Source organism: Scophthalmus maximus, chromosome 8 (genome assembly GCF_022379125.1).
Source record: "Scophthalmus maximus strain ysfricsl-2021 chromosome 8, ASM2237912v1, whole genome shotgun sequence".
NCBI lineage: Eukaryota > Metazoa > Chordata > Actinopteri > Pleuronectiformes > Scophthalmidae > Scophthalmus > Scophthalmus maximus.
In genome coordinates this window covers 17,179,886-17,194,827 of record NC_061522.1, presented here as the reverse complement: position 1 = coordinate 17,194,827, position 14,942 = coordinate 17,179,886, and the positions used below count along the sequence as shown (strand labels likewise).

At 43.7% G+C, this 14,942-nt stretch overlaps 1 protein-coding gene across 3 annotated transcripts in view; it reads left to right on the top strand.

The window, feature by feature from the left end:
* Positions 1–14,942, top strand: part of gcgrb (glucagon receptor b) — a 38,998-nt gene that overhangs the window by 13,403 nt on the left and 10,653 nt on the right. For 2 of the 3 annotated variants that reach the window (XM_035638196.2, XM_035638194.2), the window contains exons 2-4: positions 13,741–13,888; positions 14,087–14,183; positions 14,284–14,391. In XM_035638196.2, coding sequence (XP_035494089.1) covers positions 13,835–13,888; positions 14,087–14,183; positions 14,284–14,391 — 259 coding nt within the window. In that variant the 5' untranslated portion in view covers positions 13,741–13,834. Of the gene's footprint in view, positions 1–9,319; positions 9,445–13,740; positions 13,889–14,086; positions 14,184–14,283; positions 14,392–14,942 lie in introns of those variants that run through there. The other variant, XM_035638195.2, reaches the window with a different exon arrangement.

Here is a 14,942-nt window from a genome sequence, read left to right as displayed (position 1 = left end):
GTGTATCATTGATAGAGCAAAATCTATATTATTACTATATAAATCCATCTTACCAGCTCAGACTGTAACAACAACAAATGTCTCTTGTGCTCTCACTGAATGAAAAACTGCAGAAATACTGAAGTGGCGTTGAGCGGCACCATAGACCACATGGTCAGCATCAAGCTGTGAGAAGGATCAATCATCCAATTTCCAAAATAAGTTTGAAAAGAAAATCCCCATTTGGACATGGCAAGAGAACTCTGTGAGAAAACTCAAAGCACTCTTTGTCTTTGGTGTCAGGAAACGAAAAGCACCCTTTCACTGTATGGACGCGAATACCACAAACCACTGCGAGGTCTGTATGTGTCTCGCATATCCTGAGAACTGTTCATCTTGTCAACTTCACACTTGCCGTGTGTATTGTTGAGGGCTCAGCGAAGTGCAGTGTTGAATTTTTGTTTTTACTTTTTGGTCACGAGATACGTTCAACATTAATAAACGTTGAACAAGCTGGCGAATGCTCTGCCCTCTGTGCAGTATGGCGAGGGCGGGGCGACGCGCCTTAACAGAGAGTCTTCAGAACATGTCTGACAGTTCACCAGAATGTTAGAAAACATTTACGGACAACAACCAAACCCCCTTTTTTTGTTGCCAAATGCGCGACTCTATAATCGTGGTGTTTATGTGAGATTGTTTGGAAATTGGGGCCCCCAGCCATTTACCTAGCTCGCCTAATGGTAAAGTCAACCCCCCGCTGTGTTTCTTTTGTTCTTCCCGTGAAGTGATGGTAAGTCGCTTTGGACAAAAGCGTCTGTAAAATGACTGTAATGTAATGTGATGAAATGTAACCAGTGGTTTCCGGCCACGTGGAGCCACAACTTGTGTGGGTTGTCGCAACCATTTCATGGCAGAGGCATTTGCACAGACGGTAAGAAAGCACAGAGTCAAGTTGTTTGTACGGACACCTCTTGAAAAAAAGCTGCAAGCAGCAATACCGCAAGAAAAAATAATAATTGTGGGACACGTCAATGTCTTATGTAAGAATGGTGGCGGGTTTCCATGTGTGAAAAAGACTTGAAACGGTGCCTGAGGTGATGTCTGTGGTCACTTGTCAAATGCTCAGGTGGAAAACAGCTGAGTTGGTGGGCGTGCGTTGTTAAGACGGGACCAGTTTGACCACATCCATGAGCACACAGGTTTATCAGAAGCCAAAACTGCACTGTGTTTAAATCTGCGAAGAGGGACTATTCAGCTCTTCAGAATTGTCAACGAGAGTTGTCAACGAGTTAACGGCACGAATACAGAGGTTATTTTAGTATGTCCATGTATTCGACTGGCCGGCTGCTGCCCCTGGCTGCATGAAGTAAACGCCTGTTGTAGCTGAAGTTGACCCCGGTTCAGCGTTTCTACCAGATGTCCTCGGCCCCACCGCTGCACCGACACAAAGCCTCGCCGAAACCAATGAGGCCGCGGCGTGATTTCGAGCAGCTCTGTCGTCTGTCTGACCGTGACTCAGCGCGAGCGCCTTCACAAAGAGTTGCCTCACAGCTGGAAGCCACTCAATGGCGAGAAAGCCTTCTTCCTCACAAGGTCTGTGGGAGAGAGCCACGCTGCCTTGAGCGTTCCTTTTGACTGCACTATAGGTACATCTGACAAACAACTTTCGGTCTCCGTCAGAAGGGAGCCTGCTCACAACTTCGCGGTTCAGGGTCAGGGTTTTCGCTCGGCCAATTGGTTCGCTTTGTCCGTCTGTCTGTTTGTTAGCAGGATTTTAAAAAAAGGAAAATTGAGGATGAATTTGCATAAAAAAATAGATCTCGGCCATGGTAACATGCTGACATTTTGGGAGGGATTGGATGCGGATCTGGACCTACAGCAAAACTTAACGTTTGGTCACATCCTCACAAAAACATTTTTTTAAATATGGAGGTCCGGTGGAGATGGGAAGGCAGGTTTTGATACAGTAGGTGGGGGATTGTTCAGCCTTGTTGGAGCTGTGCGCTCTCTGAGTGCTTCTCTTTGCGTGTTGGATTTTCAGTTTCATAATTGGAGATGTATGACATTGTTATAGGCATCAAAACACTGTACAGTATGTTTTTGTCTTATTGTACAAAACAAATCAAACGGTGATTGAGTGGATCTGTGTCACATGTTCTGATGCTCGAACACGTGGCCAACCAACCTTCGGATGAGCGGCGACTGCCTTCTGTGCCCGTTGTGTACGGTTGAGGTTCACAAACGCATGCTTTGAAGAGTTTAGTGTGTTTGCACAACTGTGGAGGTTTCCAGACAACCTGTGTTCATGTGAAATATAATACAACGAAAGGGACGGAGGCGGTGGCTTTAGTAATCTTTCAGTAGACCCGTGATTCCTTGCTACATTCCAAATGAGCAAAACAAACGAGTGATATAAGAGGCCTTTAGAGGCAAAATGAACGAAGAGCATCAAAAGGGCTTCAGTAACTCTCAGTAAACTCTCTGCGAGTGACAACCTCCATTTTACTTGCGTGTATTCTTGTGTGATGACACTCTGACAGCCGGTGTTACGCGTGTGTGTGTGTGTGTGTGTGTGTGTTTCTCCTGTCCTCACTGTAATTGATTTCCCGTCATATTTTTTGGGGCCCAAGGCTGGTTGGATAGAAGGCCGAGTTGTCACGTTGATATCTCAATGAAAGCCTCGCTCTCATCTCCTATGCTCTGACGCTGACAGTGACGCTTGCGATTGTCTAACAGGTTCCTGCACGAGCTCTCAGGCTACTCACACTTTTTTGCGTGTAATTTCCTCCTCGATGCAGAAAGAGAGCGAGACAGAGTGCTGCCGTTCACACCCGCCAGATCTCTCTCTCTCCCTCTCTCTCTTCCTCTTCCATTGTCCTTTGTATCATCCACATGCACCACGTGCGCGCACACACACACACACACACACACAAAGTTCCGCTGCTTGCACCTCAGGTGTGCAGGTCTATATTGGCAGTTTACACAACTATCACTCGGATCCTAAGCACTCACATTGCGCAGACGCGCACACTAAGCCTGTTGGGTGTAAATATTGTGTGTAGCCGCGGGGTTTGTCATGGCGACTGATTGTGCAGAACTGGCTGGGCACCATTAATAATGGACAGTGGGCTATAGCTTGGACAGGGCAGAGCGAGCGGCGGAGCGGGATTATGGCGGGAGCGGCTGAACATACAAGCTGCGACACTCCGGTTACACGGACCGTGTTTCCATAGGCACAGGGACGGGCGGTCTCTTGGGCGACCACAGACACATTGAGTAAAGAATGAATCATCGATCGCTCTGGGGTGAATGGCAAATTGTTTTTTTTTCTTTTTGTCTAGATGAGCTCGCTGTGTAAGTTTAAATCACGTCGCGCAGCCGACAACACAATCTCTGTGCCCATGTCTAATGACATGCGGTGCAGCGATGCGCTCCTTCAGATGCCAGAGAACATATGGTCCCCTCCTCGGAACTCCTCAGGGGCTTCTCTACTTCGTTATACTCGCATGATGCGGTGATCCAGCTCTACAGCCACAGTCCCATTTCAGCGTATAGTGCCGGACGTGTTGCACACATTGTGCTACCACAGTACGGCTTCTATATGCTTGATGAGTGGGTGCAGGGTTGTTCAGTAATGCGCCGTGTGCTTGGTTACATGTTCATCTACAGAACATGTCTAAAGGCTCTTGCGGGAAATTAAGTGAGTGCACAATTGTCTCAATTGTGTGTTTGTGTCCATGCATGTGTGCGTGGCCTTGGTCTGTGGGCTGATGCATTATTCATGTTGAATAGGAGTGAGATTAAACACTGCATGAGCAACTGTGAACAGTTGGCTACACCAGATGAACCCTCTGACATCATATCACCACACCTCACGTTAACAGCTTCGAGTGCTTTCCCATACGCCAGTGGGTGGAAGTAAGCTGGTTTGAATGTCTAACTTAAGTTTCCACTTTTAGAATATAGATCACTCAGGACACAGCCTGTGCAAGTGCAGGAGGCGCATGTGTCACATCAGTCATTTCTGAAATGGAAATGAGATGAGTTACAGTAGAAACTGGATCACACTCCCCAGACGTTTGAGCAGTTTTTGTTCAGTGGATGTCTCCTGGGAGAAATTTGTTGCTCACTCTTTTTAAATAAATACTCCCTAATATGGAGAGATGCAATCTGCTGTTGATTCTAAAAACTGCTGAACAAAATGGGACAAAGTTGACGGCATGGACGGGATCACATTTTCCTGTTGTGTGTCGTGTGTGTGTGTGTGTGTGTGTGTGTGAGCATCCTGTGGCATCTGGACCACAGGTACAGGCTGAAGCTGCTCTCCACACACACTATCAGTTAATTCAGCCTCTCCAACGGTCCAATCTACAGCAATAACCATCGGATTTGTTTGTCTACAGTAGAAATTATACAACTCACTTCATTGTGAGATGTCTCCTTAACCTTCAACCAATTGCCGACACTTTACAGTTAATACGAAAACAGTGATTAAACACAGCACTGAATGTGATCTTGGTCAAATATGTTCAGATATTAATGAAAGACCTACACATTCTTGGATATGATCAGAGCTCCTTTGTCCGTTTGCTGTCTACTAGTGTGATATAGTTCGAAAACAAGGTGATCGCACAGCTTTCGAACAACGTCTCCATCTCCAAGTGCGTGTACTCAAGTGAACCCTGAACCCCTTGCAACAGAACAACAACTGCACATATGAATTCATCGGCGGAACGAGCCGCAGTCGAGGTGAATAGGAGATCAGTGCAAGTATGGAGGTGTAATGCGACTCTTCCTTTACACCTTGCTGACCTTAATAACATTAACAATGACGTACATTGCATCGCATCAGATGAGGTCTCTCCGAACTCCCAGCACAGCTTAGTCCAAGTTAAACCTGAGCTGAGCTTTAATCAACCAGAATAACTGAAAACACCTGTGTGTGTGTGTGTGTGTGTGTGTGTGTGTGTGTGTGTGTGTGTGTGTGTGTGTGTGTGTGTGTGTGTGTGAGAGAGAGAGAGAGAGACAATGGCTTGACTTCATCTCTCAGTCAGTCAGTCATGGACATTTGTGTTTATCGGGCTGGGCCCTGGATCATCACCATCATCCTTATTATCGTCATATTAAAAATTGTGCTGAGTAGTAGTTGCAGATCTGGATCCTGTGGCTCCGGAGACACTGTTGCGAGTCTGCTCCGCATTCCTCTGACTCTGCACAAGACATCCGACGTAACACTCTCTAACCTATGAAAAGAAATTTGGTAATTTATCACTTACTCTCTGATACAATCCGTGGCAGCGAACCAGCAGTATACGCATACCAGACCCTCGTCATCATGGTCAAACTATTAAACGTGTTGTTAAGGTTATGGAACGATCATAGTTTTGGTCAAATTTAGGAACTCAATTTATCTCTAGAGCTTCTCTGAAGACAATATAATAAATCTGATTATATGTAATAGGATTTGAAGGGAGTAACAAACTCCAAAGGGAGTTATGAGCCAGGTCGTTCAGGATGCAAATGCATCTCTCTCTCTTTTCTCTCAAACACACACACACACACACGCACACACACACACACACACACACACACACACACACACACACACACATACAACATTAATCTCTCGATGCCTCGGGCACATATGGGTCTAGTTAGCTTTAACACAATCATCCAATTATGTTTCCTCGCTAAATCTTGAACGTATATTGTCTGACAGAGAAAAATTGACCTTCCTCTGTTTACTTGGCTCATTTTTCATACTTGAGAGATTCCCTGTTACAAACTGAGCCCATTGGAGAGAAATGAGAAAACAGAGAAATCATCATCTTTTTAATGGGGTTTGACTTAATCACAGTGATACCCCCAACATGTTTGGTGAATTTATTCAAGAAAGAGTAGATTTGAACGCCGCAGGGTTTTTGTTAATACTGGAAGGAAAATTCTTATCAAATCACATCTAGAGTGAAACATTTGTAAACAGCGAGTGACTCAGTTTGTTTACAAGAGGCGATGAAAACTTCTAACATCCTTGGGCCTCACTTTTGCTTTAACTGTGCCGTGAAAAATAGTCACCGTTATTTAATCTGTCTGGTTGGGACAAATCTCGATGTGGTGCAGTTTTTTTCTCCACTGATGTGAAGTTTTGGGGGTCTACAGATAAATGATGATCGACCTTGTGTCAGCTCTGAAAGACTTGGCCTCGTCAGACATGGAGCTTTAAATCTCCTGAAAACTTCAAATCTGAAGTAGTTTCTCTGCCATTCAACATTCTGGACAAACACATGAAATCATTAATTTAGGATTAAACTCTTACAAATTAATTATCTGTCTCATCAGCACTGTGTGGGTGTGGTTTTATCAAATATGATTGACAGTGACCATATAACCCACCACCTGTTATTGGATTGTGATTGAGATGCTGTTAATTAAATCCTGATTGGTGCAAAGAAGTGACATCACTGTTGTCTCACTAAGTCCTGCCCATTTCAACCCAGAGAAACACAATTTAATAAATATCATTTAAATTCCTGTTATTATCGTGAAGTGTTCATAAAACTGATTTATTCGTTGAGTCTCAACATGATCTTGACCATGTTGTCAAGTGTTTTCTCAGTGTGCCAAGATTAATATAATCAGCAAAAGACACATTCACATGTGAAATCTATTGCAATGCTAATAATTGTGTAAGTATGCTGCTGCATATTGTGGAATTTTTTTTTCTTTTTTACAATGGTTGCTATGGATCAAACACTTCAATGCTTGACTTCTCCCTGCTGTTACATTTACTGGCGAAGGAACACAGATTTCTTTCCATTTCAAATTAATCTCCACTGGGTAAATATGCACAGCATATTTTTTAGATACATAATTCATTATTGTGATCACTCCTGTTTATATAGAATAAAAAACAAATACGAGTTACTGACATACAGAGATTACAAGCCTCATTTCCAGTTATCAGAACTTTCAAATTTGAAATATTTGAATAAAAATTAAGGGTAAAAACAAAAACAAATAGTTAAAATTTGTGATGTAAGGTATTACTGAAGAAACAATATATACATTGACAGATAGATAAACATTTACAGTTTAGAATACCGCATTTGTACATCTCAGATGATTTCTAAACGTTAACGAATCAGCCATTCAAGTCTTTTAATTCCATTATGATTTCTTCGGTTATGTGAGAGGATCTGATCCTCTGCTGTCATGGTAACTATGGTGAAGCTTCTCATACCGACCTAAGACAAAAAAAATTAATATTCATAATTCAAGGCTAAGGTTGTATTGAGAGTGTTAATTCATAATGCTAGTTTTATGTTGTTTTTGGTTTTCATTTCTGTGACATTTCTTGAGATTTGATGGCTGAATCTGCCCAGTAACAACAGCCATGGTTACAGGAGGGGATGCGGAGCTAAGACCTTGTCCAACTGCTTTCCCCCTGAGGCCATAGGAGTCTTGTATTGAACACAATTCTGCTTATTCAACTGACCTCTAGGCTTTAGAAATAGCTTTTGGGATTCAGTCAGTGTAGATAACGACCTTTATTTCTTCTAAATGACTTCCTCATAAAGCATCAGGTGTCCATCGTGTGTTAGGCGGCAGTTTATTTTGACGAGGTCGTTGGCAGAAGCTGCAGGTTGCGTTTTACCTGATAAGTGCTGATTTTCAAACTTTTTTCCAATATGTTAGTTTTAAAAATCCCATCTTTTCTCCTCAAAGAATTTGTACAGAATTGAGATGGCAACGTCAAGCACGATAACAAACTCCAAATCACAGTTTTCCCCGAATGCCTTTCCGACTTTCATGAAACAGAATGTTTACGTCAGCATTCCGCTTTCCCTCTGTTGGTCAGGAGAACACCAGTTTCTTTCAACATTAACGTATGTATGCATGCAGACGAACACATGAGTTATGGAAATTGAGCAGCTTCATAATCGTTTTTTAGAGCTACATGATAAAGTTGTGTATTCGCTAATGTGTGTGTGGTTTTGTGCACCGTGAACGTGCGCTTTTTTCTCACTTCTGGTCTCTCTGGTGTATGGGGCAGCCTGTCTGTGTCCTGTCTGTGTCCTGTCGGTGTCCTGTCGGTGTCCCTCATGTTTGTGGCCGTCACAGGTGTGACAGCGTGTGTCCTGAAGTGTTTAGCAGATGCACCTCCGGCACACACATGACCGGCAGGCTGGGAGGTTAGTTTGGACATGATACACATTCACGCACCTGTGACATTTCTCCCCTCAGCGATGGGGTTGTGAGAGACAGTATGGACCGGCCCTGGTTCATCTGGCCCCTTTGTCCTTTTGCACCCATGTGTCTTGATTGTGCATCTATAAATCAACCTCCAGTGTCAATGCATCGCAGAAAGTCAGTAATTACAGTTACATTACAACAACAAATAGGCTCCTGATCTCCGTCCTAGGACGTCCCTGACTGTAGCTTGCCTTTGTCAGCCACTGATGAGCTTTGACTAGGACGTCACCCGGGTTAACTTTGTTTGAAGACTGTGTCGGAAAGTAACAAAATCTACCGTCGAGCACCTCTGACGTGCACGAATCTGCTGGGTCTTTTTGTGCAAAACTTCTTTATGGAAGTTACAGCACCTAGGCAACAACCAGTCCAACACATGACCACCAGTAAAACCTTAATTTGGCATTTTTACACCTTGGCTTCTGTGGGCCTAAGAGGGGGCAGCTTAGTGGGTTTAACTGCCTTAGATACAGGTAGTCTAGTTGTTTTGCCCAGTTTCCAGTCTTTATATTACGTTTAAGGGGCAGTAAGCCATTTTGGAGAAAGCTTGTCTCTCTCATGTTGTTGTTGACGATTTATCTGCACCGACCGGGCCGTGAACCCGGTCCACGAGGCCAAAACCCCTGAGTCGTAGCGTCATTTGCTTACAAGAATCTTAGGGGTGTTGGGCAGTTGTGTGTCAATTATTATTTGGTTTTCAAACTTACAGCGCCAGGACATAGGCACACACACAGGACTGACAGCTGGCGGGCCGTGAGTAAATATTCACAGATTTTTACAAAACCAACACACGTGTTTTAGATCGCTTTCTGCCTCTTTTGGTCGACCTAATGCTGGATGCTGCTTTATTTACTGTCCATCTAAATCTCCAGACAGTGAATGATCATGTTAAAAAAGCCATCAAAATATCGCTCAACTTCTAATATTACTTTTTTTGTGCCTTTTCAAACTTAAACTTGTTTGTCAAGAGGGGGGGTGAGGGTGCGTTACGTGTGTGTGTGTGTGTGTGTGTGTGTGTGTGTGTTGCCAGGGAAATTGGGTGTTGTCTGTTTCCATAGGAGAGGGAGAGGGTGTGTATGGGAAGGACAGTACATGTATATAGTGAGCAGGATATCTGGTGGTATAAGAAAAGCATTTTCATGGAGGAGTCCAGGGAGAACATGGCTGAGGATTTAGGGTCTGGCTCTTGGCATTCTCCACGGGACACTGAGAATGGTATGTACTGTACTGGCCAAGTCTTCTTCCCATGTGCTCCCCTCTGTCTCTCTCTCCCCCTCTGTCTCTCCCGTGCTCATACGCAACTTTGACATCGGTCCTGTTGGTTCATCCACCCTTACCTCTGTACACTTCACATGCGGCCGTTGCCATGATTTCATCTTATGAGACAAAAAGAACCAACTTATTCTGAATGTTTTCATTAGCTCAAAGCCGCTCGAATGATCCGCCAGTCCGCCAGCTGCACCCAAACTTCTTTCCAAGCCAGATGTCATCTAAGTAGAAGCGGTGATGATGTGAGCATGATATTTTCATCAGTGCTAGAAGGCAAACGCTCTCCAAATTCGAAAGCCATGGAGAGAAGAGCTGACTCTTAAGCCTTTTTTCATGCACTGAATACTTCCCTAACATGGGACTTTACGTACAAAAACACTACAGTTTTATGATGACTATATGATGTGATTGGAAGTAAAACGAAACACATTTTGATCAGCTACTGATGATGAGGGGAAAGAAAGACAACGAGAGAGAGAGAGAGGGTTGGAAAGGTGCTTGGTATGTGAAGCGTAACATCTGCTGAAGGTGCAGATTCTGGGTCACCTCCATCACCCACCTCTGTTAATCATAACACACAGCCTCACACGCTTGCATGCACACACACACAAACACGCCCGCATGCGCACCCTTGTGATTGTCACCAGCGGATTTGCCCAGACCACTGTCACCGAAGAGGTCAGCGACATGAAAACAAAGCGGCAAGACGTGGCAGTTGACCCAACTTACTGTACGTCTAGTGGTCTAGTGGAAATTTCTGCTGTTACCCCAATACAGTCGAGATGGGTGGAATTTTCTTTGTGGGCTTTCAAGTATTGAAGACTATATATCTGACACAAAAAAAATCTGCAGCAAAAAAGTCATTCCGTAAAACAGTCATAATGTAGTTTTCATGAAAGACCTTTTCTTTGACAGAAAATACTTCAACCAGACATATTTAAGTTTAAACAATTCAAGTCACCATTTGGTTACTGCAGTCAACATAAAAAAGACATGGAAAAACGTGTAATGTAGCTTTGGTCCATTTAATGAAGGGAAACGGTATATACTGATGACAATCAATGTTGTTTAATCTGCCAGTTATTTTTGAGATTAACTGATTCATTGATTCATGGGTGATGTCAAATGTCAGAGAACTGTGGAAAATAAATACTGGTTTGATCTTCAGATGAGATAATATAATAATTGTATTCCTAGAGCAGCATTTCCTGTACCCTTTGTAAAAATTCAGTTTACCGTCACATATGACAAAGAAAAGCATCGAATCCTCATGCTGAGAAAGGGGAATCATCAAATATATATAGTTTTGGCCTGAAACAATGACTATAGTAATTTTCCGAGAATGACAATAGCTGCTGAGTAATTGTCTGTTGATCAACTAACTGATAAATCAACTATATGAAAAAGTTATAATGTCTCTCAATGTCAAACACAAAACTAAATAAGTATAAGTAAAATTTTTGGGGTCGTTTGGATGAACTGATCTTTTAAAATCATTTCCTTAACACACATGGTTTTAAATGGGCCGAAAGAGAGAGAGAGAGAGAGAGCGAGAGAGAGAGGATATGGGGGGGGAAGTCATGCAGAGAGATGATATCGGAGCTTATGAGCAGTAGCCTGTCAGGCAGAAACACATAATTACAGCTCTGTTCAGCTCCATTACAGTCGCTGCACTTCTGCCACTGTGTCGCCACCTACATCCTCTCCATGCGCTGTCTGATTGGCCGCTCCTCATCACATAGAGAATGCCTATTGAGTTAAGCAACATGATCAGGAGGTGTCCGTGGTGGGTAGTGCAATCATTCAATAACATTATGCCACAAATTCAAACGTACATCAATGCAGACAGCATGACCTTAATGGGGATCATTAAAAGTCATTTGATCACGTTAGATCAATGTGGTCCATGTGTGATGAGAAGATTTACTGTCACACACTCTCCAAACACTTTTCTTCCCTTCTCTTCGCCCAACTCCATGTTTTTCCCCGGGACAAGGGCTCATGTGCACTTGGATGGAAACGCGTGTGGGTGGAGAGGACGGAGGCTCGTTCTTGACAATGAAAAATGTCAATGAGAGAAGAGAAACTGACTTTTCTCGTTCTGTCTACTGTCGGTTATTAAAAGAAATCAACTAAATGAATTGTTGTTATCGTTGTTTAATTCATCAGTAGACGGAGGAGAGGAGGGGGCTGCCTTGGCTGCAGCTGGGGATGATTTGTGTTATGCTGAAAGAGCAAAGAACAGTCAGCCATTATCTTTTTCTCTTACACCTCATTTTTCACGAGAGGAAGAAGAGATATATGTGTGTGTGTGTGTGTGTGTGTGTGTGTGTGTGTGAGTGAGACTGGAATATACTGCTCCACCACCATGCAAGTATTGGGTCAGCAACAGCAGCGGCTCACAATAGCTTTAGAATAAAATTAGATTACTTTGACCAAAATAATAATTTGTGTTCTGATATACGTTCTTCCCCTTTTGGATCTGAATTAAAAAAAAAATATATTATTAAAACCTGATGACATCCACCAGAGATCAGCACAGACTGTGAAAAGACATGTTGAGGCAATCCTGTGATTATGCCCTGCCCACGGCTCAGTGCTGTGGGTAAATTAAAACATACACTGATAACCAAGATCTCTCTTACCCCTAAAATACATGTTGGGTCAAAACTGACACAAAGTTGGTCAAATACGTTGTATTCACTTATCAGTAGTTTGATATTTACTGTACAAGTAAAAAAAATAATAATTAGGACAGTTATTGGTGCTACAATGTGTAATTCCAGCGGGAGGACGGTGTGTGGCTTTGACAGCATGGTTACAAAAGAATGTGTCACCCATGCAACATTGCTCTCACTGATTTTTTTTGTGTAGTTTTTGGACAATGGAGCTCTAAAGCACAAATAAATAACATATACCAAAATATGAATACACAGACAACACTTTGTCGGAGGAGTCCATTGTGGGTTTCTGACTTTCATGGGTTTTGCAGACCCATGAAAGAAACCCTTATAAGAAGATAAGTCCCTTCAGGGGACTGGGAAGAAGGATTGAACCATTGTATGGATTCTATGGTTACAGGAGTAACCATGGTTGCCTTGATGAGGACCTATCCTCTGATTTACTGTGTATAGATATCACATTTACTGGTGAATTCATGTATTCCCTCTACTTTCCTTGTGCTCTGTGTCTGTTTAAATTGGTTGCACAGTCGATAAGAGCTACACTTGGTCGTAAAGAGGAAAGTTATCACTGTAACACCACAAGACAAAGGGCCGGCTGCAGGGAGAAAAACACAGCAGCAGTTTGTTATTTTGTTGCTTTGTCTGTTGTCCTGGAAGTATAGCATGTCAGGGTATCGATGTTCAAGTTAGATCTATCACAGGGACAGTAATACACGATAATGGACACAAACACATGCAGAGAAACACGCTCCGAAAAGCTCTTCGACAGAAGCACAGAGACTGGAACAAAATGGAATTTGAAACGTTTTAGCCAAAAATGTTTCCACGGTCAAGGTGTTTTTTGCAGAAACGTTTCAGATTTCGTTTGGTTCTCAAACTGCGTGGGTGAAGATGAAGCCGCGGGAAAAGCCCCTACTGCAAAAATCACACTCTCACACAAACAATTCTTTCGATGTTGTACGTTTCATGCATTCAGACTAAACGTGAGGCTGTAAGCTTTGACAAACGCACACATGAAAACGTGCCAGCAGGAGTCTGTTCCTGTGGGGGAAATAATCTCCTTCTCCTTCAGGGCACCACACCACTCCCTGACCCACTTCCCTCGACCGTCCAGTGTCGTCATCCAATCATCTGTTGAGCTCCAATGGCGCGGTTTGTGTGTCAACTAAGCAGCTGATTTACTGAGAAATGTGCAGAGAAAGAAACACACCGGTGGACGTCCTTGTTTATTTCACTGACGTGTGAAAACTGTCGACCTTCACTTACTGTAGATTGTGGCAGGATGAGTAATTACATGCTGTCGTTTTTTTTCATCTGACAGCAGTGATGTGTGTGTTGGCACACGTGTGTTGTGCCCCCCCCCCACCACCTCTATATTTCTGACTGTTATCGTGTTTTTCTCTTCATTGATTCAAGATGTTTTCATTATTTCCCTCCATCTCTGGCCACACACACACACACACACACCCACATCCACACACACATGCTGTCACCCGCTTACAAGCTTCTCTGTATTGTCGTATTGTGTGTGTGTGTGTGTGTGTGTGTGTGTGTGTAGGCCACATGGTGAGATAGGGCTAGGACTGCCTCATGTGTTGGGCCTCCTCTGAATTCTGGTCCCCACCGCCCGCCATCCCCCCAGCATCAGTGGGATGTCCCAGGTGTGCCTCCCCTTGGCCTTGCTCATGCTCTGCAGCTGCACAAAGGTACGTCTCCCAGCCCGTCTCTTTTTCACACGTCCACATGCAGCCTGGGATGTGCTGCTCGATTCAATACACGTGCGCTCCTGAGTGCCGTTGACTGTTGTCAGGGAAATCCAAAGCAAGAGCCGAATGATGAGGAAAGGCTGTGTTGGCGTCGCTGTAATCTACCATGAAGCTTCAGGCCGTTTCGTCTTCCTGCAGGTTTCCTCAACTAACTCCCTAGAGCTTGTGAAGGAGAAGTGGAGCAGCTACAGTAACCAGTGCCTGGACTACCTCAACACCACGCCCCCTGCCACAGGTGAGCCCCTCTCCCCCCTGCATGAGCTCATGTCACTGAAGGAAGTGTGACCTACAGTGAGCCCTCAGCACACATTTCACTGATTTGCTCTCGACCGCAGGGCTGGTGTGTAACAGGACCTTTGACCTGTACGCCTGCTGGCCTGATGGACTTCCAGGAACCACTGTCAATGTCTCCTGCCCATGGTTCCTGCCATGGTACCGTAAAGGTCTGTATGTGAGTGTATCTATTCACCCTTGGTAGGCCACCCGCTCCTCCAGACATGGTTACGTTACAGTGGGTTGCCACCTTCGATACATCTGCTACAGAACATGTAGCATGTTCCCCCCATGTCCGCGTGTTTTTTTCTGCGGGTACTCCCACAGACAAGAAGAAAGAATGTGAGTGTGATTGTGAGTTATCAAATGACCAACAAGCCTTGTGTATGATAGTCTCCAAGACAATCAGCATAAATCAGTGAGCATCAGCTGATTTCTTTTTTCTTTTATTGGGGGTTAAAGTCCTCTGTAGCACCAAAACATGTAACATTAGCCAGCAGAAAACACATTTAAAACTTTATTTTCAGAGCTATTTAAATTATTTCTTTCATGAAAATAAATTGAATACAACAGATGGGCACCGAAAATACTTTGCTTTTCATGCTGGAGCTCTCATCAAGTCATCTGAATGAGAAGCTGTTCTACCCACTAAGGTTGCCTTTGTCCTACTTGTTGAATGAAATTACCTTTTGAAAATTGCAAGGATACAGTGCTCATCGAG